Source organism: Echinops telfairi, unplaced genomic scaffold (genome assembly GCF_000313985.2).
Source record: "Echinops telfairi isolate 266 unplaced genomic scaffold, ASM31398v2 ScPeMD7_2565;HRSCAF=3150, whole genome shotgun sequence".
NCBI classification, from domain to species: Eukaryota; Metazoa; Chordata; class Mammalia; order Afrosoricida; family Tenrecidae; genus Echinops; species Echinops telfairi.
The window spans coordinates 11,590,443-11,616,503 of record NW_022106463.1 but is presented as its reverse complement, the minus strand read 5'-3'; the positions used below and the strand labels follow the sequence as shown (position 1 = coordinate 11,616,503).

Genomic DNA, 26,061 nt, shown 5'->3' with positions numbered 1-26,061 from the left:
GTCCACTCACTCTCTAAGGAGGACTGCTAACCCAGGTCAACTCGGCCAGCTTACGTTTTTATTTTATTACCCACCTGCTCTTCCCGCAACCTACACCCTCCCCTCCCCACACCCATCGCTCCTTCACGGCCCTTAGTCTTTTCCGTTGATGTGCAAATCAATCTCTGTCCTTTTCTACCTCGATAATAAAGGTATCATAAAATATACAGACCCCATCGAATATACGACCCCTATGCAGTTGGCTCCCTTTGCTGAGCATTGTGTGGGTCCGATCGTGAGGTGTCCGACCAGCTCCTCATGGATTGTTAGGGTACACAATATTCCTTTGTGTGTATATTCTAGACTTTACTTGCCCGCTCCTCCACAGACTGGGTTTTTTGTGTTTCCACGTTTTGCTATTATAGAAATTGCTCGGGGAATAACATAGGTGTGCACATGTCTGTGTGTGTTCGGGTCTTGATTTCTTTAGAGATATGCCAAGCAGAGAGATAGCAGGAGCATTCAGTATGTAGCACTGTTTAAGGAAGCTCCGCATTCCAATCTCTCTAAATCCTCACCAGCATTTATTGTTTTCTGGGGGTGGTGGGGTTGGGGGTGGTGGTAAGAGTGTCGATGTGAGATGGTGTCTCATTTTCATTTGTATTTTTCTTAAAGCTAATAAGTGTGAGCATTTCTTCATATGGTTGTTGGCTACCTGGATGTCATCTTTAGTAAATTATCTAGTCATCCTCGTACCCATTTTTAAAATTGGGTTATGTGTGTCTTTTCAGTTTAAGGTGTTGTAGTTTTCTATGGATTTTGGAAATCACCCTTCTAGCTGATATATCATTGTGAAATGTTTGTTCCCTTCTGTGAGTTCTCATCCACTCTTGTGATGAGGTCTCTGATGTACATAAACGTCACCGTCCTGGGCGGTCCCAGTGCTCTTGTTGGTCCTCTGTCGGGCGGGTGCTTTGCATTGTGTTTGATAGTGTATGTGTGCCCCACATGAAGGTCCTCAACCTGCCCCGATGTTTTCAGTGATGATTCTTAGGATCCCAAGGCTTATATTTACATCGATTCCACCCTGAGTTCATATTTGTACACGGTGTGCATCCTGTTGCATTCTCTCGCAGGTGGAGATACAAATTCTCAGCATCATTTGTGGGCTGGCTGGGGGGAGGGGGTGGACAAAACGCGATCTCTTCCCTACATAACGTGTTTTAGTCCTTTGGCAAACACCAGGCATTGCTCATTGCACGTCTGGATCCATGGGTCTATCAATCTGTTGCTGTACTAATACCAAGATGTCTGATTACTGTGGCTGTATAACAGGTCTTAAAATCAGGGAGCGAACACCCTCCTACTTTGTTTTTGCTTTTTAATCATGTTTTATTTACCTTGGCTTTCTCTCCCTCCCACATGAAGTTGGTGACTGGTTCTTCCATTTCCTCTGAGGAATTTTGCTGGGACTGGGGTCAAAATTGCATTGCACTTATAGAGAGCTTTGGCAACATTGACATTTTCACTATAGCAAGTCTGCTATTCACGAGCACGGACATCCTTTCATTTATGCCAACGCCTTTTGGTTTCTTAAGAAGTGCTTTATAGTTTTCTTTGTGTAAGACTTTCGCTTCTCTAGTTAGATTTTTTTCTCCCTAAGTATTATATCTTTTGGCTAGTTGTTAATTCCCTCCTAGGCATCTTCTTTAATATATAAGAACCCAGTCGATTTTTATATGCTGATCTTATAGCCTGCTGCATTGCCAACATTCCCAGTTGGTTCAGGCCATTTTTTTTGAGACTTTGACATGTTTGTTGCTGTGAGCGGGTGCCATCAGGTGGACTGCGAGTCACGAGACCCTGCGTGTCCTAGAACGACACTCCGCCCGGTTCTGTGCTGACATCACAGTTGCTCCCGTGTCTGACCCGTTCTTGCAGCCCCTGGTCCACCATCTCATTGAGGACCTTCCTTTATTTCATTGTCCGTCTACTTCGTGAGCATGAAGTTCTCCCCGGGGACCAGCCTCCCCTGATACCGTGTCCAGAGTACGTGAGACGAAGCTGGCCATCCCTGCCTCTAAGGAGCGCGCTGGCTGTACTTTTCCAAGATAGATCCTTCCCTGGCACTTTCTGGGCTCTGTACCCACACCCTAATTCAAACGTGTGCACTGCTCTCCGATCTCCGTTCTTCAGAGTCCAACATCCGTCCACGTGTCTGTAAGGCAGTTGAAAATATCATGGGCTGCGGCAGGCGTGCCTACGTCCTCAGAAGGACATCGGTGCTTTGCAGGTGCCGCAGATGTACCTAACGCGATGTGTCCTTAGTCCGAGCGGTTTTTTAAGTGCAACCTTTGGGGTTTTCTATGCATAGGATCTCGTCACCTACAAAGAAGGAGCACTTTGCTGCTGCTTTACCAAGTCGTGTCCAACTCATAGTGCCCCTTGGGCCACCTGCACCATCCGCACAGTGATTGTCACTTCTTCCCCCACTGCTGCCGCCACTGTGTTAACCCACCGCGTTACCCCGTCCCCCTTTTTATCGGGACCCTCTACTTTACCAAGCAGGATGCCTTTTACGGGACTCAACTCACTGCCATCGGGTCAGCGCTCACTCACAGCGCCCCTGTGGGTTCTGAGACTGTAACTGCTCACAGGAGTGGAAGGCTAGCTTCCTCCTGCGGAACTGTTGGTGGTCTCCCACTGCTGACCATGCGGGTCACAGCCCCGTTCGTAACCACTATGCCACCAGGGCTCCTTATTTTCCAGAGACTCGCGTCTCCCAAGTTCATGTCCCAAGTATGTGAGGGGAAGTCTCTCCATCCACTTCTAAGGAGCATTCCGGCCGTAGTTCCCCCAAGACAGGTGTATCTGGTGTTCTGGCTGTCCCGGGGGCCTTTGGATTAAGTGAGCTTTGCCATCACCAGGAGAACAGGAAAACTTCCTTGTCAACCGATTTCATCACCTGTCGGCCCCTGACTCATGGGGACCCCATGCCCAGTGAGGTGCTGCCCCAGGACCCCACGGTGGGCTTCAGATGGGCCCCCTCGGCATCGAGACTGTTGTCATCGGCCAGTTGTTGGAAGTAGGACACCAAGCCTTTCTCTCTGGAAGCCCAGCCGACACAGGTCCAGCATCACACAAGCCTCCGCCGAGAGGGCAGTGGCTGCACTTGCAGTGCACCAGCTGGGAATCCACCAGGGGTCTGCCCACAGCCGGGGGATGGTTTTCCATGGCCCAGGCCTGCCCCCGCCCCCGTACTTCCTACAGAAACTGGAACTGCCGAAAGTTAAGCCCGTCAGAGCGGAACTCTTCCCACACAGAACGTGCCAGGCTGCCCTGCCACAGGTGGGAAACAGAGGACCCACAGTGCAGAGCTGCCCCCTGGGGTGGGTTGGGGGGGTTGGCTCTCGTGGTTGGTTTCCAAAATGTAGACATAGAAGTAGAACCGGGCGGATGCGTTTGGTTATGAGTTGGGCTACTGACCACAAGGTCAGCAGCTGGAAACCACCAGGTGCTCCGTGGGAGGAAAACGAGGCTGTCCGCCCCGTAGACTCAGCTCTGGGACTGGAGCCCCACAGACTCAGACTCAATAGAGATGCCCGACCGCAGAAACCCACAGGGGCAGTTCTGCCCTGTCCCACGGGGAGTCGAGGAGATTCCCAGGCAATGAGTTTGGTACACACACACACACACACACACACACACGGTTTAAAAGCGTGTCCGTCTGAACGGTCAGCAGTCCAAACCCACTGCCCACGCTGCAGGAGGAAGACAATGCCGTCTGCTTCCGTCAAGTTGTTGGCCTCGGCGAGAGACCCCGTGGCTGCCCTCATCTGCCCGACAGGGTGGCTGAGAATCGGCGTTGACCTGAGCGCGGGGGCTCCAGCTGTGTGTCCTCTGGCTTGTGATGAGCAGCGTAGCCTGGCTTCTGTCCATCCCTGGTGGTGGCTGTTCCTCTCAGAGCTCCAGGGGCGCCAGTGTCCCCCGCACACGGTGGGAGGCGGCATGTCACTCTGAGTCACCAGGGAGTCAGAGGGCTGTGCCCTGGCCCATTGGCTCAGTCATGCCATGCCTTTGTTGTGTGTGCTGCTCCCGCCACCCCCTGCCGCCCCCCCCAGCCACCCAGCTGTGGCCTCCTACACGTGGTCACCACGGCGTCCCGGCCACGGCCACCATCCTGGGGACCCAGCGCCCTGTCAGCAGCACAGGGGGTGGTCAGGGACCGGTGGAGGAGCTCAAAGTCTGGGAGACCACCAGAGCTGGGTGAAGGGTCTCTGGATGACGACATAAGTTGGAAGAGTAAGGGGCGCTGGAGGCGTAGTGGGGAAAGCCCTTGGCTGCTAACCCCAAGAGTGGGAGTTTGAATCCCCCTGCCTCTCTTGGGGAGAAAGCTGAGGCTGCGAATGTACAGCCTCAGGAAACCAGGGGACAGTCTCTCCTGTGTCCCATGCCATCACCGTGAGCTGGCATGGACACAAGGGCAGGGGCACGGGTCTGGTTTGTTCCTTGTGACATTTAAAGATTTCTGTGACGCCCAGAGGTTCAGATTCCCAGGTGGCTGCTCTCCCAGACAGGTGGAACAGGGCCATGGTGACAACGTTGAGCTTGGCCGAGGGACCATGGAGGGTCAGAGGTGGGGTCCCTCAGGTTGGGGGCCCAGCAGGCATGGTGGGTTGCATGTAGGTAGGGCTGCAGCATTGGCTAAGGGGGTCCCAGGTGAGGGGTGTCTGAGAAGCTTATAGATGGTGGGGAACTGCCCAGCAAGGACCCTCGCGTACAAGCTGCCACACCGTGCACCTGCCAGACACAGTGGAAGGGCCCTCTGGGGTCAGACTGGGACATCCCACCCCTGCCAGCCCTCAGAGTGCCTAGGGTCCCCCTCAGGGTCTGTGGGTGGGTCAGCTTCGAGGGAGGGGATTCTGTGAGAGAAGGCAGTGCTGAGGGTCCGCCTGGTTTCAGCCTGCCCGATGAAGCGTGGACGCCCCACACGCTCCCACTCAAACTTCAGCTTCTGAGCCCATCAGTGGCCACAGGGGCTGCCCGTGGCCTTTGGCCACGTGACAGGTTGGCAGCCAGTGGATTCAGTGGGCACGTGGGTGCGGTAGACCCTCACTGTTTCCAGTTGTTCCCCTCTGGCTTTCCAGGCCAATGGCAGACCTGACCCAGGAAGGCTGCATGGCCCCCGTTCCCCTCGGCCATGGCCGGCCATGGACCCCGTTCTCCCCTGCCTGCCTGGCCTGGAACCCAGTAGCTGCCCCACCAGCATGGGTGGGACAAAGGGAAGGCGTGGACGAGGGAAGGGGGTGTTGGCATCCCTCTGGGCCGGTGCCTGTGCTGTGGGTGCCGGAGGGCGAGGTGCGGATGTGGCTGGAAGAATGCTGGCCTTACCGCGGTGACCAGTTGGGCTGCGAACCACAGGTCAGCAGTTTGAACCCTCCAGTGGCTCCCTGAGAGAAGGAAGCAGCTGTCCTGCAGCCTCAGGACCCCCGGGGGCAGCGGCACTCTGTCCTATAGCGTTGTGGTGAGTCGGAATTGAGAGTTTGGCTCGGTTTGGTTGGTGGTAGGTGCTGGCCTGCCCATGCTGACTCACAGCGCCCCTTGTGGCAGATGAGAGCGTCCATGGGGTTTCCTGAGCTGCCATTCTGACCACGGGGGCCATGGCCTGCAGCTTTCTCCTTTGGAGAGGCTGGCAGGTTCAAACCAGTTGACAGCTGGGGCCGAGCCACTAGGCATCCTTGGCCCCCTGAAGGGGAAGAGCCACCTTGCCCATCAGTCAGTGCCAGCGCCTTGTGTTCGACCCACTGGGGAATGCTGCCCCCAGCCTGTCCCCCCTCCCCTCCCCGGCCAGTGGCGTGACTCTGAGAGAGCCCTGCGTTGGCGCATCCCCAGGAGAACCCCGCACACCCCTCCTCGCATACAGCGCCCATGCCGGTCCGATGGCAGACCGTGGGTGCTCTGACTCCTGGGAACAGACATGCGTTCCGGGCTACAGAGTCCACACCTTTCAGAACTGGGACTGTTCCTTTCACCCTGCCGAGCCCATGGAGGGTGCGGGCTCGCCCCTTGGAGGTGGCTATTCAATGGGGCCCTAGTGGCGAGGCTCTTAAGCACGTGGCTTCCAACCAGAGGTTGGTGGTTTGAATCCACCCAGTGCCTGAGGGAGAGTGCCCTGGGGTCTCTCGGGCCCGGCTCCCCTGTCATGCAGGGTGCTGTGTGTCACCAGCAGCTTGGGGACACCCAGCAGCAGCCACATGCCTGTTCAGGGGACCCTGCCGTGTGCTCAGAGCAGGATAGGGCACGCAGGATGGGCTTTGCTGGGCCTCCATGCCTGCTGAGGGGCAGGTCCAGCGGCCAACGGAAGGTTCCGGGGCCTCGACTGCTTCAGGCTCACGGTGTGTCTGCAGGCAGCCAGAGAACAAGCCCCCAGATGGTGCTCCCAGGGGAAGCGCTATGCTAATCGTGGCTGAAAATATCCCCAGCAGAGCTAATGATGATTATTTAAAATTAAAAATACAAAACAAAAAAACTTGGTTGCCATGGTACTTAAACATGTAGGTGGAAGGTGGAACAGCCATGATTCAAGTTCAGTCTGACCCAGGTACCAGCTTTCCTTCCTTTCTTGTCTGGGGCCCTGGTCTCCCGGGGAGCACTCTGAGGAGGAGAGGGCTGGCCTTCTCTCCCTCCCCTGCTCCCAGCCTGGATGCCCCTCGCAGTCAGGATGACCCTCAAGCCTCGGGGAACATCCAGGGACAATCACAGAGGGAGCAGCACAGACAAAGCCATACTCGGCCCAGAGGTCGAGCCCAGAATAGAAGCTTGTTCAACAAGACTGACCTGGGGCCACTCAAGAAAGCCAGCCCCCCCCCCCTCCCCGTGGGCTGCTCTGCATCCCCAGGTACGCCCCAGTGAGGTCCCCCCAGGAACTTAAAAGCAGGCACAGCATGAAGAGAATTTGGGGCCTGTGAGGCGCACCTGCAGGCACGTACAGACGGTGGTGAGCAGGGGCTGTTGGGAAAAGTGCGCCGGTGGCCTTGCCCCAGGCCAGGCAGCCACGACCTGCAGTCTGCACAGCAGCGCCATCAAGCGACAACGCACGCTCAGAGCAGCTGTGGCTGCTGCCGCTTTCAAACCAGGGTGACGTTTGTGCCGGCCCTGCTGGGGGGCCAGTTAACTCGTGAAGGACCAGCACCTGCCCAGCAGGCGTCCCGGCTCCATCTTGGCGGGTGGGGGTGGGGCGCCCAGGGCTTCTCCGGCAGGGCCACTCCTTGTTTTGTGCCAGCGTGGTCTGGAGCTGGCTGGGGTGGTGGCCGTGTGGTGAGAGGGCGGCCGGCAGGGGAAACCCTGCCTCCAACAGGGAAACCCTGCCGGGCCCGCATCCCCACAATCATCTCCACGCACCACCGGTGTCCGTCCGTCTCACCGACGGCTTCCTCTTCTTCCCTGCCCCTCCACGGTCCCAAGCCTGGTGTCCTTCTCCAGGGCCGGGTCTCTCCTGAGAGACAGAGCCAGGCCATCCTTCCTCGAAGGAGCCCCCGGCAGTCCTTCCAGACAGATGGTTTGTCCTTTGGGCAGTGAGTGGTCCTTCCATAGTCTTCTCCAGCAGCACAATTCAAACGCGTCGACTCCTCTCTGGTCCTCCTTAGTCAACGTCCGGCTTTCAGACGGGGGAGGAGACTGGGAACACCACGGCTCGGGGGAGTGGGGGTGCCGCCTCGGTCCTCAGAAGACACCCCTGCCTTTCAGCACTCTGCAGCGGTCACGTGCAGCGGACTGACCCAGCGCAACAGTCCCTGTCCTGCTACTGCTTCCCGCTGGCCCTGACCCACAGGGGCCCGGCACACACAGGGGAGGAGCGCCCCCTCCCGCCCTCAGCACCAGAGAGGAGCCACTCTGTGGGTCTGCACAGGTAAATTTCCAGAAGTCCATCACCACGCCTTTCTTCCTCGGCCTCCTCCGCCCGGCAGCTCGGCGGGAACCTGTCCGGCACAACACGCCGGCCTCCAGGCCCAGGCGAACAACGCATGTGTGTGTGAGGTCCGGTGCTTGCCAACGCAGCGCGTCCCGGAGCAGCAGACAGCAAATGACCGGCGCTCACTGAACACACACTCTGCAGACCGGGGAGTCGTTTGGACCCGAAGTCAAGACCGTTCCCACGAGGAAGACTCTTCCAGAGGTCCTCTGCCACGTGGCTCCGCACCGCTGTGGACACAGGGCCAGAGATGCGTGCACGTGGTGGCAGGCGAGCCGACCCCGGGGTCACAGGCCTTGTTACCAATTGGCTGCAGGCAGAGGATTAGCCACCAGGGCTCAGTGCCTGCACTGAAGGAGCCCAGCCGGTGCCATGGGTCAGTGCCGGACGGCTCACGGCACGGTCGGCAGTTCGAACCCCTGTCTTTCTCTGAAGGACACAGCACGCCGCCTGCTCCCATGGAGACCCACAGCGGCGGGCACCCAGCGAGCCAACGTGGGTGGGGGTCGTCTGACTTACAGGCTCTGGGGGTGAAGGTCATCTCCGGCAGGTCTCCTCGAATCCGTGGCACACCGCCCCCTCTCCCCCCCTGCTGCACAGACTGTGAAACAGGCCCCAGGGAGAAACGATGGAAGCAGATGTTGTCAGGCGCTTGCCACTCACACCCTGCGTGGACGCCCAGAGAGAAAGCATCGTCAGGTTGGGGCTTGGCCGCGGGAGAATTTTCCCGAAAGTGTCACCCAGAGTCTCGGACACCCACAGGGTCACATGCGCGCTGCCCTGCAGGGGTGAGGATCCGACATGGTATCTATCCCCTTCCTCAGAGAGCACGCAGCTTTCTGGCTGCATTGCCCTGTGGCACCATCCCGTGGCCACATACAGGGAGGAGCGGATGGCAGTGCATGGGGCAAAACGAGGCAGGAGAGAAAGTTCCATGGAATTGCTGGGAAGAAGCGAGCTTATCAGCCCCCCCACCCCACCACCCGGCCCGTCTTCCTGCGGTATGAGGAGACTCCTGGTGGCGGCAGTGGGCTGCTCTCGTGTGTCTGAAGGCAGTGACATCCTGCAGTCGGCAGGCAGGCAGGACGGCCCTGCGTTTTGAGCCTCAGGTGGAGGGGCCACCCAGGGGGGCCGCCGTGAAGACCAGCATCTTGCTTCAGCTAAGCGTTTCTGGCTCATCCTTCATTTGGCTTGTGAGCTTTTACAGAAATCACGCAGAGTTCTTTTGAGAAAGTTGGGTGAGGGGGGATGGGCCCCTTTCTTTCCCTTGTCCCACCAGCCCCTCCTCGAACCCTGGCCTGTGGACATTGAGTGGGTGACCCCTCGAGCCGTGTGCCCACGACAAAAGTGGTGAGGAAACTGGACGGCCGCTGAGAGAGATCTGCCTCCCACCTTGGAGCAAAGGAGAAACAGGGCCTGTGATGCTAACAGTCAGCCCTGCTGGTGTCGTGGTTACAGGTGTCGGGCTGCGTCCTCATGGTCAGCAGTTCAAAACCGGCAGCAGCTCCGGGAGAAAGACTGGGCTCGCCTCTCCCGGCGGCAGTTGTGGTCTCAGAGACCCACAGGGCACAGTGAGCTGGCACTGACCCCGTGGCAGTCAGAAGGAAGGCCGATGGACTCTCGGCGAGCACTCGGCTGCTAACCCTGTGAGTCAGCGGTTCAAGCCCACCAGCTGCTGGTAGGGAGCGAAATGAGGCCTTCTGTCCCCATAGGGGCCCCTGGGGGTGGGGGTCACACACCAGGCTGCGATCCGTGAGGTCATCAATGCAGTGACCAGCCGTTCGTTCTTCAGGAGACAGACGGGGCTCTCTACTCCCATCCACAGTACGGCCTCAAGAACCCACAGGAACGCTGTTGCCCCGTCCTGCGGGGTCCCGCATCAGGGCCCCGTGCGTCGGAATGCACGGCCGCCAGGGCTGTGGGAAGGACTGGGAGGCTGGTTGCTGTGAGTGGTGGTGCTGGCGGGGAATAGGAACGAGGAGCAAGCCGTCTGTCTGGGAGGGAGCTCCACGGGGCGCAGCAGGAGTTCACGGGGCTGTGGCCAGTGCCCGGGCAGGGTCAGACGGGCCTTGGGCCTCAGAACCACGCCTATGCCCTTCAGCACTGCACGGAGCCCTGTGGGGCACAGTGGCCCAGGGCAAGGCGTCCTTGGTCCTTAAGCCTGGGGGGGTGGGGGGGCGGGCAGTAGAACCGAGAGCCAGTGGGATGGACCTAGGAGTGGCTACAGCGAGCTGGCTGGAAGGTTCTGCCCCCAGGAGAGGGGACACGGGTGGGGAAGGCATAGAGCGTCTCTGTCTTTGGCCGCCCACCCTGACTCTCCTCCTCCCCAAACTCCTTTTCCACTTCCCACACTCCTGCCGTCTCCCCTCCCTGCTGACCCTGCTTTGTGGGTGGTGCCGGGAGCGGTTGGGACTCACAGTGCCTGAGACTCGGGGTGGGGCCCCCTCTGCCCCCCACGGGGTTTCCCAGGCGATGTCTTGACCACCTTAACAGCCGCTCACGGCCAGCGCTTTCTCCCTCGGGACGCCTGGGCGGGGTTGACCCTCAGATTTTTCAGTTAGCAGCCAAGCCCTTGGCCAAGAAACCACTAGCGTCCCCACCTCACTCCCCCTGCCTCCCGTCTTCCACCTCCCCGTCTGAACCATAACTTGGAGCTGAAGTCTATTTTTATAATCTGCTCTGCTTCCTGAATTAATTTTATACCCTCTGTTCTTAATTTCACGAGCGAGCGGGAACATTTCCCCCTCTCTCAACACCTACCTTCAGAACACGGAACACTGCCAGCTCCCTGCTGCCAAGTCTAATTCCTCCTCCTCCTGCGGCTCCATCGTTCTTACCGGAGACGGGGAGGGAAAAACTCTTCCTGCTTAAGACTGCTCCACTTGGGCACTCAGTGGACGTGCCCCCATGCACTGTGTGGGCCTGTGTGCGGGGCAGCTGAGAGGGGACACTGGGACGTGTGTGGGGACATTTGAGGCTGTCACTTCTTGGGGAGGGGACAGCGGTGGCATCTGCTGGGCAGAGACCAGAGGAGCTGTCAATGCCCTACCGTGCATGGCACACCGCTGGGTTCCTGACCCCAGATATCAGCAGTGCCCAAGGCCGGGGACTGTGGAATAAGCACCAGGTGCCCGTCTGGTTCTCACGGAGCTGCCCGGTTCTCAGCGGCGCATGGTTTCTAGGACGTTTATTTTGTTAAACAGAAAGTGTCTTAACCGCACTGGTCATGGAGTGAGGGCGTGGTTAGCGCAGACAAGGAGATGGGTGTTGTTGGTGGTGCCGCCGTGGAGCGCCCCCAGGGTAGCAGGATGAAGCACCGCTGGGGAAGCCCATTGTCGCAGCCACTGTGACCGTCCATCCTGCTAAGGGCCCTCCTCCTTCCCACAGACCCGCTACGTGACCGAGGGCGACGTCCTTCTCAGGGACTGGTCTGTCCTGATCGCACGCGGGTGTGTCGTCCGGGGCTGGCTGGCTGGCATGCAGCGGGGTGCTGGAGGCTGTCACCAGCGTTGTGAGCACCTGCAGGGCTGGGACGGGCGGACACACTCTGGCACGGCCACTTGATGGAATATTATACATCGGTGAAAACGACTCTCTTCAGCACTGCCCGGCATGGAGGAAACTAGAGAAAGTTGTGCTTGGCAGATTCTGGCGACCCTCCCAAGACAGATACTGAACATCACCATCGTTATACAGAAAGAGAAACTTGGTTTCACACCCAAAGAGAGGACGTCGGTGACTGCAAAGAGGCCAGGGGTGGGCTGCACAGGGAGAGGGGAGGGGGAGGGTAAGCAGGGAGGGAGGGAGGGAGGAAAGCTTGGTGGTGGTTTATGGAAGATTGAAAGGGATGTGGATGTTGGTTTCATTTGCTGTGAGGGGCTGTGTAGCTATCCACAGTGCGCTGTTAATAAAAACCAAGATAGAATTTGAATGTACCTCTAGATTTCCTATCCCTTGGACCTGAGTAGTGGCCATCAGGTCCCTCGGACCTGAGTAGTGGCCATTAGGTCCCTCGGACCTGAGTAGTGGCTAAAGCAAAGGAGGAGACTTGGCGCTGAGATGGACTTAGAGTCTCCAGGGTCAGTCACAGGGTAACACAGGTTCACTGGTGTCTCCCGCGGTGGGAGGTCTCCAGACTGAGAGGCCGGACCAAGAAATGAGCAGAAGGAATGAGTCGCCCCCCACCCCAACCCCAACCCAGGGATGGGGGCTCTCAAACTACGACTGCAGGTGTGGACCCGTGACTGCTGCCCTGGGCTCACATGCAGCAGCGATGGTAGGAGTGGCGCAGGCTGTGTGTGTGTGGGTCCCTTCTGTACATGGAGTCCCTCGGCGTCGGAGCTGGGCAGACCACCCTGACAACCACAAGGAGACGTCTTGAAGCCAAGGGTACCCTCCTTCCTGAGCGTACCCCGTATCTGCAGAATTGTTTTGCTGTTCTCCGCCGGCACCCGTGATTGTACCCCTGTTGCATAATTGCAGAAACCCCCGTTAGCTGCTCATGGATCCCGACCTCCGACCCTGAGTCTGAGCGGCACTGGGATTGGCTCCCTGGGGTCAGGGTGGATGGGGATGACCAAACCTTCTTCCGAGATATCCCTGGGTGGACCCAAGCTCCGAGTGCTTGTTTCCCATCTGTCAGGGATTGGACACGTCCCCCAGGCGCCCACTGGGCTCGGCAGTTATCCCACCACATCACTTGGCAGTTAGGCAGTGGTATGATCGTCAGGCACGATGTGATCTGTACATTGTGAAGTGGGGTACGGAGGGAGAGAGGGAAGTGGTGCCCTGCTCAGGTCACAGCCCTGAGTCGATGTCAGGGGGGTCTACCTGGGGTGTGGCCTCCCCCACCCTCTATCTCAGGAGAGGTCCAGGAGGGAGGACAGAGAAGGGGTGTCAGGTCCACCGAGAAAGGACCGCTGGGTGTGGAACGCGTCCTTTGGACCCAGGGTCTCTGCGCTGGGAACCTCCTCGACCCCGGGGGAGGATGGTGTTGAGATACGGAGACTCCCGAGGGGTGCTGGGCCAACAAGGCCCTTCCCCCAGAGCCGACAGAGAGCGGAGCGAGAGAACGGATAGAGAGAGAGGAGGAAGAGGGAGCGAGAGCCCCTTTCCCAAGACCCGTGTCCTGAAACCAGATTTCCTAACGTCTCTCTGTGAAAGCCACCCCCGTGGGTGGCACGAGATAGCAGAGATGGCGGCCGTACATGGCGTGTCTGCACCCCAGGGATGCTCTCATCCCCAGAGCATGTTCTTCCCATGATCCTGCACCATGAAAAACGAAGGCAGAGATCCTCAGCCGACGTAAACGCATCCGATCGTACTTGTAGTACAGTGGATATGATTTCATTATGTTGGATTTCAGGGAAATTTGGGTGGTCTTGTTGTTGTTGAGTGTACTCTAGTTTGACAAGATGCCTTTGGCGTACTCTTTGGGAATGAGGGTGTACGGTTTGCTAGGCGCCTCGTCAATGAATGTGTTCTCGAAGCACCGGCACAGCTAAGGCTTGAGCATGATTCCCTGGGAGCCAGTGATGACGCCCCGCCCCTTGGGAATTTCCGCCATGGGAAACATTTGTTCTGACTGTAACCCCCCTCGGATTCCTCCCTCCCCTGTCACTTTCCGTGAGCCCTCGAGGTTGTAAACCACGGGCCAGTGATCATACATGATACATTATGAAGGTTGAGTGCACATCCACAGAGCGGGATGTTGTAACTGCCAGGCACGTGTTAATCCGACGCGTCTTTAATGATTTACATATTCATCACGGTGGGTGCTACATGGTAATGAGGCACGTGGTAAGCAGTTCGGAGAAATTGCCTCAATCAGTGCTCCTCCGACAGAGCGAAGACAGATTGTCATCTGCTGCTTGGCTTTTCCCTCGCCTGCTAGCTAAGCGGGGGCATCGGGGGTTGGCGGGGAGAGCTCCGCTGCTCCCTGAGAGGTTGGCGGTTCCAGCCCACCTGGAGGCCCCACCGAGAAAGGCTGGAGACCAGTGTCTGTGAAGGTCCTTGTTGTTGGATGGCGCTGAGTCAGCTCCGATGCCTAGCGGCCTGTGTGCCACCCAAAGAGCCACGGTGCCACCACGGCTGTGACAGCCACCGCTGTGCATGCACCCATTGTCTCAGCCCCTGTCTCCCTCCTTCCCCTGAGAGTCTCCCTCTTTACCGAGCGCGCTGCCCTTCCCCAAGGACGTCCTTCCAGAGGACGTCAAGTACGCAGGACAAGGTCTCACCCACCTCACTTCTCATGAACAGTCTGACGACACTCTGCCAGCACGCTCCTCCGACCCGGTGCCTCCCTTCTCCGCCCCACAGCACCTTTTCCAGGCCCGGGAGGTGAACGCAGACGTGGGCCTCTTGTCCTCAGAGGGACGTGCTTGCTCCTCTCTTGCGGCACATTTGCCCGGCCGTCACGCCATTGGTTTCCTGACGGCTGCTTCCATGAGCCTCGACTCTGGATCCAAGCAAGAGGAGAGCCGTGGCCGCGCCCGTCTTTTCTCTGTCCGTCCTTGGTCTATTGGTCCGTCTCTGTGGATCTTTGTTTTCTGCACATCGGGTGGTTGTCCATTCGGTTCGTCTTTGATGGTCATCAGCCAATGCTCCAAGTCCTCCTCGCTTTCAGCAAACAAGGGTCGTGCCATCTGCATCCCGCAGGCTGTGAATGGGCCTTCCTCCCAGCAGACAGGCTGAATGAGCGCGGTGAGAGGAGGCAACCCTGACGCACAGCTTTCCTGACTTTGAACCAGGCACAACTGTCCCATGCTCTGGTCGAACGAATGGTGGCCTCCCGGTCCATGTGCAGGCTCCACAGGGACCCCGTGGGGTGCTTGGAATGCCCGTTCTTCTCAGTGTGATCCATTGTTTCTTACGACCCACATGGTTGGATGCCTTTGCTACGTCAAAAAAACACAAGAGGAGGTCTCTCTGGCATTCTCTGCTTCCATCTGACGTCAGCACTGGCACCCTCACCCTCGTCTTCTGAATCCAGCCTGACTTCCTGGCGGCTCCCTGTGGATGGAGGTCACCACCATCTCTGAATGATGCAAGGATGGCGGCCTGGGTGCCTTCAGAGGCGGCTGTTCTACCCTGTCACCTGGCGGCACTCGTTGGAACGTACACCACAGCACCCAGCGACAGCACACTGACCCCTGTCTCCCTGTGCCCTGGTGCTAACGAAAGGCAGGTGGCCCCTGGGTCTCCGGGAGTCGGTATCTGATCCAGGGTACCCACGCCGATGGATGGTTCCTAGAGCCTTGTTTGGACTAATGCTTTCCGTGTGACTTGAATTCCTCTCTCCAGCGCTTGCCCATACGCTGCCTCTTCACCTGGTGGAGTATCGACCAGTTCTTTTTGGTACAGGGACTCCGTGTACTCTTCCCATCTTCTTGTGGTGCTTCCTGCAACCCTCCGCGTGTCTTCCAGAGCGTCGTTTAGTGTTGAAGACCGATGCCTTGGAAACCCTGCGGGGTCTGAGTCAGGAGGACTTCTCTAGAGAAACGAGCAGGACGCTTACGATTATAGATGTGTGTGTGTGTGTGTGTGTGTGTGTGTGTTTGTGTGTGTGTGTTTATAGAGCGAGATGGAATATAACAGCCAATTAGTCCACACAGCAGTACAGTGGGCTCAGTTCAACCCACTTTCGTGGAACCGTTAATGTACTGGAAGTCCTTCAACTCACGTGGGCTTCGGCTCCGGGGTCAAGGAAGCAGACAGTGGAGTCTTCCCTCAGGCAGGGCAGGCAGTGTCTTCCTGCAGACAGCAGGCAGCACGGTGGGTCACCAGCAATCAGTAGGTTAGGGAAGCTCAGGAGGTTAGGGAAGCAGGCGCACTGCGATTGTGTCCATCAACCTCAAGCTCAAGCAATGTACACACTACCAACGCGATCGTGGGTTGGCTTGGCCCACAGTGGTGTAGCACACAGGTTGAGGCAGAGAACTGGCTACAGCAGCAGCATGCTGGTCCAATCACGGGGAGCACGAGGGAGATGGGAAGCCGCTGTCTTTATTTATTCAGTTTCCTCTAATCAAGCTTCAACCTGATTTAACTCCGCCCAGTTGGCGCCACAAACCTATCACAGCCGTGATTGTAACCACTGTGGATTGAGTTCCTTCCAAACTAGAGGCACATCTTCCGGCTCCATCTCAGACCGTGCACTCTTGTCACCCATGGGCCCTTCGTGGGTGCACTTCCAGCAGCAGGCGGCCAGTCCTGCTCTGTCTTAGTCTGAAGCTGCGCTGAAACCTGCCCATCCTGGGTGGCCCTGCTGGTATTTGAAATCCCCGTGGCTGGCATAGCTTCCAGCATCTCAGCCACACGCCACGCACAATGTGGACTGAGGGTTGGTGGGAAGGCATGCGTAGCTAGCTAACTGGGAACATTCATTTGAAGTCTACCAAGGCCCGAATGGATTCCCGTGTGCCTAGAGGCACACGGTGCCTGTAACTGCCTCATCCTAGAAACATGGGCCCTGGGACCCAGCCTCTCCATAGCTGCCATCTGAAGCAACGGCCTCCCACTCAGCCTCTCAAGACAAGCTTCGGCAAGAGAAGGGCACCCACAGATCCCCTGCTACTCCCGTCCTCGAGAGCATGTCGATGGCAGGGAGTCTGCTAGTGGCTGTGGTGGCAGGAAGGCCGAAAACACTTGGTTCTGGGAACGAATGAGGGGAAATATAGGAAATGCTTCCTGTCCTGTGGGGAATCCACTCATCTGTGAGGGGGCTGCAGGAATTACATGGGGAAAAGCGCCCCTCCCCAGGGCTCCAACGAGGGGCCATGTATCTAGACAACTGGAAGATAGGCATAGTGTCTCCGGCCTTCAGCGAGCTATTTATCTCCCTGATGCCTCAAATGAGGTCATCAGGCTGCAACCTGATTGACAGGCGAGACTCCACCCCTTCCCTCTGAATAGTCTCCAGTTGACACCAGATGACGTAACTACCACAGTTCTGTAGCCTTTATTACATTTCTTGATACGGAGAACATGGTTGCCTTTCCTACGCTTTTAAAGACTGTATCTCACACACCACCCCTGGGACCAGTTCCCACAGCATGTGCGAAACCAACACAGACAAATGCAAAGTCCCCGCCAGTCGAGCCCATTCATGGCTCTTCAGCACGGCCCCGTGGGACAAGATAGAGCTGCCCCTGAGAGGCTCCCAGACGTCACCCAGGAAGCCGTCTGCCTTCCGCAAACAGCGTGTCCTGTACGACTTCATGGGCGGTGAGAAGGCAGCACAGCACATGCCACCCATTAGCCTCCTCTGCAACGTGCACCCCGGCGACACTGGGGACATTCCTGAGTGGGTGGGGGACCGTTCCCACCCTCCCCCTCAGAGCTGACCCCGCTCCGCCCACATTCCCCGGAGCACTTCCACATCATCCTCGGAGTTGCTGTCACCAACGAAGCGGGCGGGTCTTCCACGGAGCAGGGCGTGGAGGCAGGCGTCCACTGCTCCCAGCGTCTCGGAGCTGTGGCCTGAGGGAGAGTCTGGGTGGTCTCTGGGCGCGGGCTGGGCTGCAGAGGTCAGCTATTTGAACCCATCAGCTGCGGCTCAGGGGAAAACCAGGCCGTCTGCTTCTGGAGAGATTGACAGCCCCGCAAGCCACACGAGCCTTTCCGCTCCGTCCCAGGGGCTGGGACAGCCCCGTGGCAGAGGGACCAGGGACCGCGTGGCTTGGTTCAGAAGGGCCTTTAGGGGACGTTTTTTGAGTGAGAGTTAAAGATGATCCCAGGGTGACTGGCAGAGGAAGATTCGTCCAGCTTGTCGGCTCCAGATCTGGGTTCCATCCACATTTAAAACCCTGCTCCGAGGGCCCACCTTCTGGTCGGGATTCTCCCGGAGGCCTTTTGACCCCACACAGCCACATGCTTTAAGGGTTTCACACCTTCTCTCCGTTCACTTTGTGCGCGGCATGAGGTCTGGCCAGCCGGCGTTGGAAGAAGCACTGTCACGGCAGGTGGGCCATTTCCACTCTGTGCCCAACAAGGCTTCTGTTGGGAGCCCACTCCTCTCCTCCTCTGTGGGTGTCACACTGCGGGGGGCTCTTTCTGAAGGGGCACGTCCGGACAGCCGATTCTCACGGTGTCCCTGCCGGGGTGTCTGGAGGCAACATAAGCGGGCTAATCGAGTGACACTGGACAACCTGAGCAATGATGGTTCGGGAGAACTCCAGCTATTGCACGCGAGAGACAGGCCACAGCGTGGCGACATTTAGGAGAAGGTCACACAGCCCCTGACCCCACTGTGTTTGTAGATTTGGAGGGTTTTTGTGTGTATTTAATTGTATTGTTGGTGGGAGATGTCCTAGCCCACGCTCGTTTGCGGAAGGGATTTGTTTTACGTCCACTCTTCAGTGCGCCCCTCCTCGGACACGCGGGTCTGTCTGCTTTCAGGGCCTCACGGCTCCAGCTCGGCAGCCCTGTTCTTTCTGCTCCATCTCCCCGTGCAAAGCCGCCCTCAGCAGGGGCTCCATTAGAAACGGGAACAAAGGACTCTGAGGAAGAAGTGCTTCACTTGGTTGGTCAGGTAGACGGGGGACTGGGCTGTCTGTCGTCAGAGAGAGAAGCTCACAGGCTCGGTCAGATCACACGTTTCCTGACGGGAATCCCGTGCCTCCAGGAACAAGAAACCAAGACAGCTTTCAGAAGCCCCCTGTGGAGGCGTCCTTGTGTCTGACCGTCCTTCTGTCCGTTTTAGTTCACGTCCTTGAAATGCAAAGCTAGTTGTCTTGATTAAACAGTGGAGTTGCCCTCGTGGGAACTGGGAAGGGACTCTGGCCTCCCTGCCGGGCCTCAGCCCCAGTGACTCCCAGACAGCCACTTGAACTCCGTGGGCAGAGACTCCGGCTCCTGTCTTCCTGTCCTTTGAAAAAACGAGGTCGTGAAGCACGAAAGGCTCAAGGTCTTTCTTCTGCTGAGAGAACTGCCGGGCGGCTGCGTCCCAGGCCCAGCCCCTCGGTTTTCCTTAGGTTCACGGAGATGACCACCGGTCTCACCCCTGTCAGAGTTGTGAGTGGCTGGTTCCCATGACCGGGTCCTCAGAGAGGGATCCCAGCCACCTCTGGGCGGATTCCAACCTCCCACCCTTCCATCAATGGCTGAGCACAGTCCGCATCTCCATGCTTGCTCGGGGCACCTGAACTCACTGCCAGCACACCGAGTCTCACGCACGGCGACCCTCTGGGACACGGCAGACCGCCCTGGGGTTGCTGAGGTGGGAAAGGGACAGCCTCATCTCTCTCCTGAGGAGCCGCTCGTGGGTTCGAACTGCCGGCTTTGCAGTGACCAGTGTAACCACTCCGCGACACCAGCAGGGCCCCTTTCTCTGGTGCCGGTGGGCTGAAACCACCCCGCGCCGTGCCACTCCGAGGCCAGGAAAGGTGTCCTGGACTCTGGCCCTTCCACGTGTTTCTGTCGGGGTAGCTGCTGGGTGATCCTGGCCATCCTTCCGAAGTAGCTCAAACCCACCCGCCCCCTCCTTGGGGGAGAGGGGAGGCTCTGTACACCGTCAGAGTCTACGCCCTCAGACACCCAAAGGCCCTGCGGCCAGCCTTGGAGACCTGCCTGGGGTCACGGAGAGTCTGCCCCGACTCGATGGCACTGGAAATGCTGTCTAGGGTTTTCCCAAGTCTGTGGCGCAGAAACCCCACAGTGAGGGGACACCGCTGTTGTCAGTGCGAAGCGCCATCAAGTGGCTCCTGATGCCCCACGGTTTGTGCACCACAGAGGGAACCCACCCGGTCCTGCAGTTGTCCGCAGGCCGGATCCCACTGCTGCAGCCTCTGTGTCGGTCCGTCTCGCCCAGCGTCTTCCTCTTGACCAAGCACGATGCCCTGCCCCCGAGACTGGCCTCTCCTGACAGCATGTCCAGCGTACATAAGCAGTCTCCCGTCCTCGCCTCTCGGGTCACTCTGCCGCACCTGTGTTCACTCTGGCCAGATGCTCAGCCTTGATGTCTGCACCTCAGGCTGGTGCAGAGTGACCCTGAGGCTGTGCCGCGGGGCGGGAGCAGACAGCCTCATCTCCCCCTTCCTTGAAACACCTGCCTTCCGGCTGGGCGCCCAGTGCTGACCCAACAGCCCCGTCAAGTTTTCTTCTTCTTCTGGTGGTCCCTGGTACCACCCCATGCACCGAGGGCCTCGATTCTCCCTGACGCAGGGCCCGGCCTCCACATGCAGACGGGACACCTCAGCCCTCAAAGGGACACCGTGCTCCTTACCTCTGTAAAGGGATCTTTGGGCACAGGAAGGCTAGACGGGGCAGGAAAACTTGACACTGCCCCCCCCACCCCTGTGGGATGCCTCAGGATGAGTCCGCTAAGTTCTGAGAGCTTTAAGGACCTTTGTTTACTGGTGATTGGGGAGGGGGGTGACCTTGATGTGGAGTCCCACTCGGGGGGTGTCAGCTCAGCTCCCTGGAGGCCAGGCTGCAGCCAGAGAGCTGTGAATGATTGATTGGGAGGAACGCTCGCCTGCCTGCGAGCTGGTCCGTCTGTCCATCCGTCTGTGTTACGGCTGATTTTCTGTTGGGTTACGGCTGATTTTCTGTTGGGCCGGGTGGTGTCTGTTGTGGTCCGTGCTAGCTCTTGGCGAACCCTGGACAGAACACAGCCACCCTGGGGTCCCCGAGGCCATTGGAACCACACACCCTGGGCCCCTAGGGGCATCTTCACTGGAGCAGGTCACCAGGGCCGGCTCTCTCAGCATGACCACTGGCTTTGACCCACTGACCTGTGGGCGTGGCTGAGCGCTTCACCTCTGTGCCACTAGGCACCGGAAACGCGCTGGGTGGACCCGAAAGGCCAGCAGTTCGAAACTGCTGGCCGCTCCTCAGGGAGGAGATGGTGTCTGCCCCTGGCCGGACTGACGGCCAGGGAAACCCACAGGGGCAGCTGGACTCTGTCCTGGAGGGCAGACCCTCTTAAAGACCGTGTGTGGCTCGAGCAGTTGGCATGGGGAGGGGGCTTCAGTGAGGCTGGGCCGGGGTCTGATGGGATGTGAGTGGCCCACACTCAAGACGGTTCCCTTTTAGCGAGGGTCCTTCGGCCTCCGGACAGGTGGCAGTGTGGCAGCCCCCGGCAGTTCTGCTGTGTGCTCCCAGGACCCACTGGGCGTGAACTTTGCCCTGAACATGACGAGAGTGGGTGGGCCAGGAGACTGGGTGTCTGGGGAGTGGGTGGGCCAGGAGACTGGGTGTCTGGGGAGTGGGTGGGCCAGGAGACTGGGTGTCTGGCTGTTATTCCCCTTCCTCCCAATTCTCTGGGCCAGCCTGTCCTGTGGGAGTCAGGGCTGTGCCAGAGACACTGAGCATGGTGGTCCATGCAGGGACCCCGGTTCAATCCCCGGGCAGGGCCCTTGACCCCGGCCACCACCTTGCCCACTGGTGTGGACAAGGAAGGAAGGTCTGGTGACCCTTTTCTGGAAATCCTGCTGTCTGTCCAGTGTCCACTCGGTGACAGCTCACAGCACCAGGGAGGCTGCCCAGGGGCCTCCACACTACAGAGGGAGGGACTTCCACACTGCAGAGGGAGGGATGGACTTCCACAGTACGGAGAGAGGGGCTTCCACAATGCAGAGGGAGGGGCTTCCCACCAATGTGGCCCTGTGGCAGGTGGGCCCAGGTGAGCTTTGTTTTTGGGGGGCCTTACCCACCCAGCAGTGACGGTGTCTGTGTTCATGTCTGTGCCCTGTATTTCTGGGGGGCCTTACCCAGTAGTGATGGGGTCTGTGTCCATGTCTGTGCCCAGGGTTTCTGGGGGCCTTACCCAGCAGTGACCAGGTCTGTGTTCCTCACCAGAGTGCCGTGTGGTGAAGTCCACGTCCTACACCAAGATCGCCCCCTCCACCCGCCGAGGAGCCACCAAGAGCCCCGGCCCGTCCAGGCGCAGCAAGTCGCCCGCGTCCACCAGCTCAGGTGAGGGACCTGGCCATGGCTGCCTGCCTGCCCCCTACCAGGGGGTGCAGCTCTGGCTCCAGCTGCCCTGGGCTCATGCTGGGGCGCATGAGGGTGGGAGCAGCCGGCCCTGCTGGCCCTCCGTGTGTCGTCACTGGGCTGATACTGTATGCTTGGTGGTTTGAACCCGGCAGCCGCCCCGTGGGAGAAAGACGGGGCGTCCTGCTGCTCTGAAGAGTTATGGTCATGAACACCCCCAGAGGCAGCTCCACTGTCCTGCAGGGTCACCGGGAGCCGGGACTCAGTGGTCGTCAGTGGGTCTGGCTTCTGCTCAGCACACTCTTGTGTCTGGCCCTCTGTTTCCTGGTGTGGTCGGCAGTCACACTGCCTGCTCCCCAGGGCACACTGCCCGCTCTGGATGCCATACACTGGGCTCGGGGTCATGGGACCCCAAGTATCAGCGTGGAGCCCTGCTCCACGGGACACCACCCCCATTTTTACTGTCAGTAAGTTTTCACACCCATGTGCGCCCCTTCACTTTGTACAGCACGATCCAGGGGTGTCGGCCCGTCTCTGAGCGGGGCCACCCCCAACCTCCTCTCCAAGTGTTCCTGCCCCAAACTTTCTGTCCAGCCAGGGGCCATTCCCAGGCTGCCCATGGCAAGGCCAGCAGCCCTCCGGAGGGAGAAAGATGAGGCCGTCTGCTCCCATTGAGACCTACTGCCTTACAGCCCCTTGGAGCAGCCATCGTCTGTCCTGCAGGGCCTCGTGCACCGGAAGCGACTGGCTGGGAGAGGGGTTGGTGGTTTGGGGAGGCAGCTAGGTCCTCGTGGGTCCAAGATGGTCTTTATAATCTTAAAACATCCTGGTGCCTGACCTTGCTGGGGGCAATGGGCTTTCTGCTCCCACAAAGAGTCACAGTCTCAGGATCCCCTGGGGGCTCCTTGAGTCGGTGTTGGCTTGATGGCCCTGAGTTTGGGCCTTTGTGTACTTACGGCTGGCTGCTGGCCGTCGGGACTAGACACAGAGGCTCAGAGATGGTAGGCGGCTCCCACCAGGGAGTGTACTTCTGGACCCCGACGCCCCCCCCCCTCCCCGCGGACTTGGAACTAGGAACCCCAGGGAGCGCTGAGACAGGGCTGCATCTGCTCATCACAACGTCAGTGGTTCGACTCCACCAGTCCCCCAGATGGGGCCCGGTGCTCAGTGCTCCTGGAAAGTCTGACGGTCTCCAAGACCTGACGCGGGGTCCCTGAAGTCAGCGTTGACTGTGGCAGCCCGTCTGAGAACTCTGGGAAGAGCAGGGATCGCCGTGGGCCGGATCAAGCTGGTGTAGCGGCTCAGCGTGGGAAGGTCTGTGGCTTTCATGTCCAGGGATGTTTGGCTGCAGCACGCCCGCCTTTCTTCCTCGGCACCGCTGGGTGGCCTTCAGCTGCCCGCCTTCCAATAAGCCGCTGGGTGCTCCGGCTGCAGCCCACTCAGGACTGCTGCCTCCCAGAGTCACTCAGGGCATGCAAGGTCACGCAGGGCTGGGCCTGGCCCCCAGGGCTCGGGCACAGCAGGCCGGTGACCACTGTTAGGGGCCGCGGTGGTTCCCGTCGCAGAGGCCCCGTGTGCAGTGGGATGACCATCACAAGGAGCTCGTGGCTACAGCACCTTATCCACTTACTCTTCTCAGCGAGGGCCTCGCTCACCCTCACGGCCCCTCTGCCTCCCCAGCATGATGTCCTTCCCCAGGGCCTGGCCCGGACCACCAGAAGCATCTCCGGCTCCACACGTGCTGTGTGGGAGGAGCTGGGGGGCTGGCGTGGTGCCAGCAGGGTCACGCAAGGTGACCGTATCAGCAACAGACCCACCGGCCTGAGGGGGAAGGCGTCCACGGGGAAGTTGCCCCCGAGCCCAGGGCGGAGCCACAGAGCAGCCTTGCTGAGAAGGCTTCTTGCGCGGACTCCCACAGGGCATCAGGCTGCTCTCAGGTCTCCTGGGCCTCCTGTGATCAGTCCCCTCTCACAGGGGCCTTGCTGGGCTGTGTGCCCACCCTGCCTTTATAGGAGCAGGCAACTCAACACCCCCACCCCCCAACACCTCCCCTCAGAGAGGGTGCTGGGTCTGAACTGCTGGCTTGGGGGTTCTTGACTCAGCACTTCACCCATGCACCAGCAGCCTCCAGGGCCTGTAGGCATGCTGGTGCGATGGTCATTGAGGGAGGGGTCCGTCTGTTAGCTGCAGGACGTGGGCATTGGCGGAGCTAAAACGAGCCAAGGCAGGGACAGAGGGGCTTCCCAAGGCGCCGTCTTCACGGAAGCAGGTGGTCTCATCTCTCTCCCGAACGGGTTGGTGGGTTTGGACTCCGACCTCTGGGTTCCCAGTAGAGTGGTGGACCGCGTGCCCCGGGGAAATGCGTGACTGAAGACCATGCTACCGCGGTTTGTCCATTTTCTCCATCCTCCGGACTTGGGGGATCCCAAGGGGAGCTCGGCAGAGACAAAGGGGTGAATCACCAACTACTCTGACAGTTGCTGGCTGGACAGGACTTTCCTTGTTGGGGTGTCCCTGAGGCCAGTCGACCCCTGTGTCCTGCAGAGAAGCTCCCCTAGGACAGTCAGCTGTGTCCAGAGGAGCGCTGAGATGCAGTCCCAAGACTGACCACAAGTCGGCAGCTGAGAGCCAAGGGTGCCCTGCTCTCCTGGGCCCTGTGCACCTGTGTGCGTGGGTGCCTGTGTACGTGCATGTGTGTGCCTGTGTGTGTGCGCGCGCGTGCACACACGTGTGCCTGTGTGCTTGCACGTGTGCCTATGTGTGTACGTCTGTGCGTGCATGTGTTCCCATGCGTGTGTATGTGTGCATGCGTGTGTGCATGAGTGCCTATGCGTGTGCGTGTGTGCGTGTACCCAAAGGTCCTGGACCCTGTGTGTGCATGTGCATCAGGCGGCCGTGAGAGCACATGTGTGCTGTCCTGTGACCCCCTCTGTGTGTCTTGAGTGTGAGCATGTGCGCTGCCCCCTCTCCCCACCCCCCAGTGTCTGTGTGTGAGATGTCTCCTGTCACCCCATCAGAATCACTGGCCGTAGAGGACCTGCCCCCTTTGGGCATCCTGGCTCTCGGGCGCCCACATGCCCCCCGCCCTGTGGTGACTCAGAGCAGAGGGTGGAGGGGTGGGGGCCGCAGGGCCTGGTTGGGAGACGCCTCAGCTGACACCTGGATGGAGCTGGTGCCGGCCTCCCACGGCTGCCGGGAGACCAACGTCATGCTGACGCAGCTCACAGCCCCCGCCGGGAGGGAGCTGCCGGAGCAGCTCAGTGAGCCAGCTCCTCGCCGGTGTGGCTGACAGGGAGGCGCTTTGTCTTGGCCGGCCCAGCCCCCCAGTGTCCATGTTAGAGGCTATTGAAGGTGAGTCCAGGCTGCTCTGCAGCCCAGGGGTGCTGTCCTCGTGGCCTCCTCTCTCGGAGCCAGGCGTCCTGCCGGGGAGCCAGCTGTGGGGCCACTCCACATGGTCTCAGGGTCTTGATCTTGATGGGGTCTTGCCTGCCTGTGCCCCCCTGGGAGCTGGCATCCCCCTGAGAGAATGAGAGGGAGCCGACTAGCTGCAGCTCCTGGCTTGGCTTGGCTTGGCTTGGCTTGGCTTGGCAGGGAGCGAGGTTGTGGGGCCCTGCAGCGGCGAGGGCACCTGAGACCCCGGCCTTGCCAGGAAGTGTCCCCACAGCCCCCGGCTGGCTTGGGAGTCCTCAGCCTATGCCTGGGCCCTGTTCTAGCCAGCTTCCGGGGATCAGCCTGAGGGCGGGAACACAGCTGCCCTCAAAGGCCCGCCCTGGGGCCAGCCCTGCCACCACACGGGCTTCACCTTCAGGGTGACTCGGGGTGACTGCCACCAGGAGGGTCCTAAGTCCTGCCCCCAGACCCCCAACCCCCCGCAGCTTCCAGGGAGCCCCGGATCCAGTTCTCCCTAAAGGGTGTGGCCGGCGTGGAGCTGGTCCGTGACTGGGTTCTGAGCACAGCGGAGCGGTACCCGCGCTCCCGGTGCCTTCAGCTCTTGTGGCTTGTTTTTATGAGAAGTAGATTTGTCCTAAAATACCTTAACTTGATGCTGTGTTCTCTCTCCCTCCCTACCCACTTCCCACTGTCTCCTCTCTCTGTCCCTCTCTCCCCCCCCTTTCATTCTCTGTCCCCCCCCACTCATCCTGTCTCCCCCCCGCACTCTCTCTCTTTCATTCTCT

The 26,061-nt window shown here is 59.3% G+C and overlaps 1 protein-coding gene across 1 annotated transcript in view; it reads left to right on the top strand.

The window, feature by feature from the left end:
- DCLK1 (doublecortin like kinase 1) overlaps positions 1-26,061 on the top strand; it is a 161,594-nt gene that overhangs the window by 90,524 nt on the left and 45,009 nt on the right. Inside the window, exons 6-7 of the mRNA XM_045294001.1 lie at positions 21,752-21,868; positions 22,769-22,795. Of these exons, the coding sequence (XP_045149936.1) occupies positions 21,752-21,868; positions 22,769-22,795 (144 nt within the window). The remainder of the gene's footprint in view (positions 1-21,751; positions 21,869-22,768; positions 22,796-26,061) is intronic.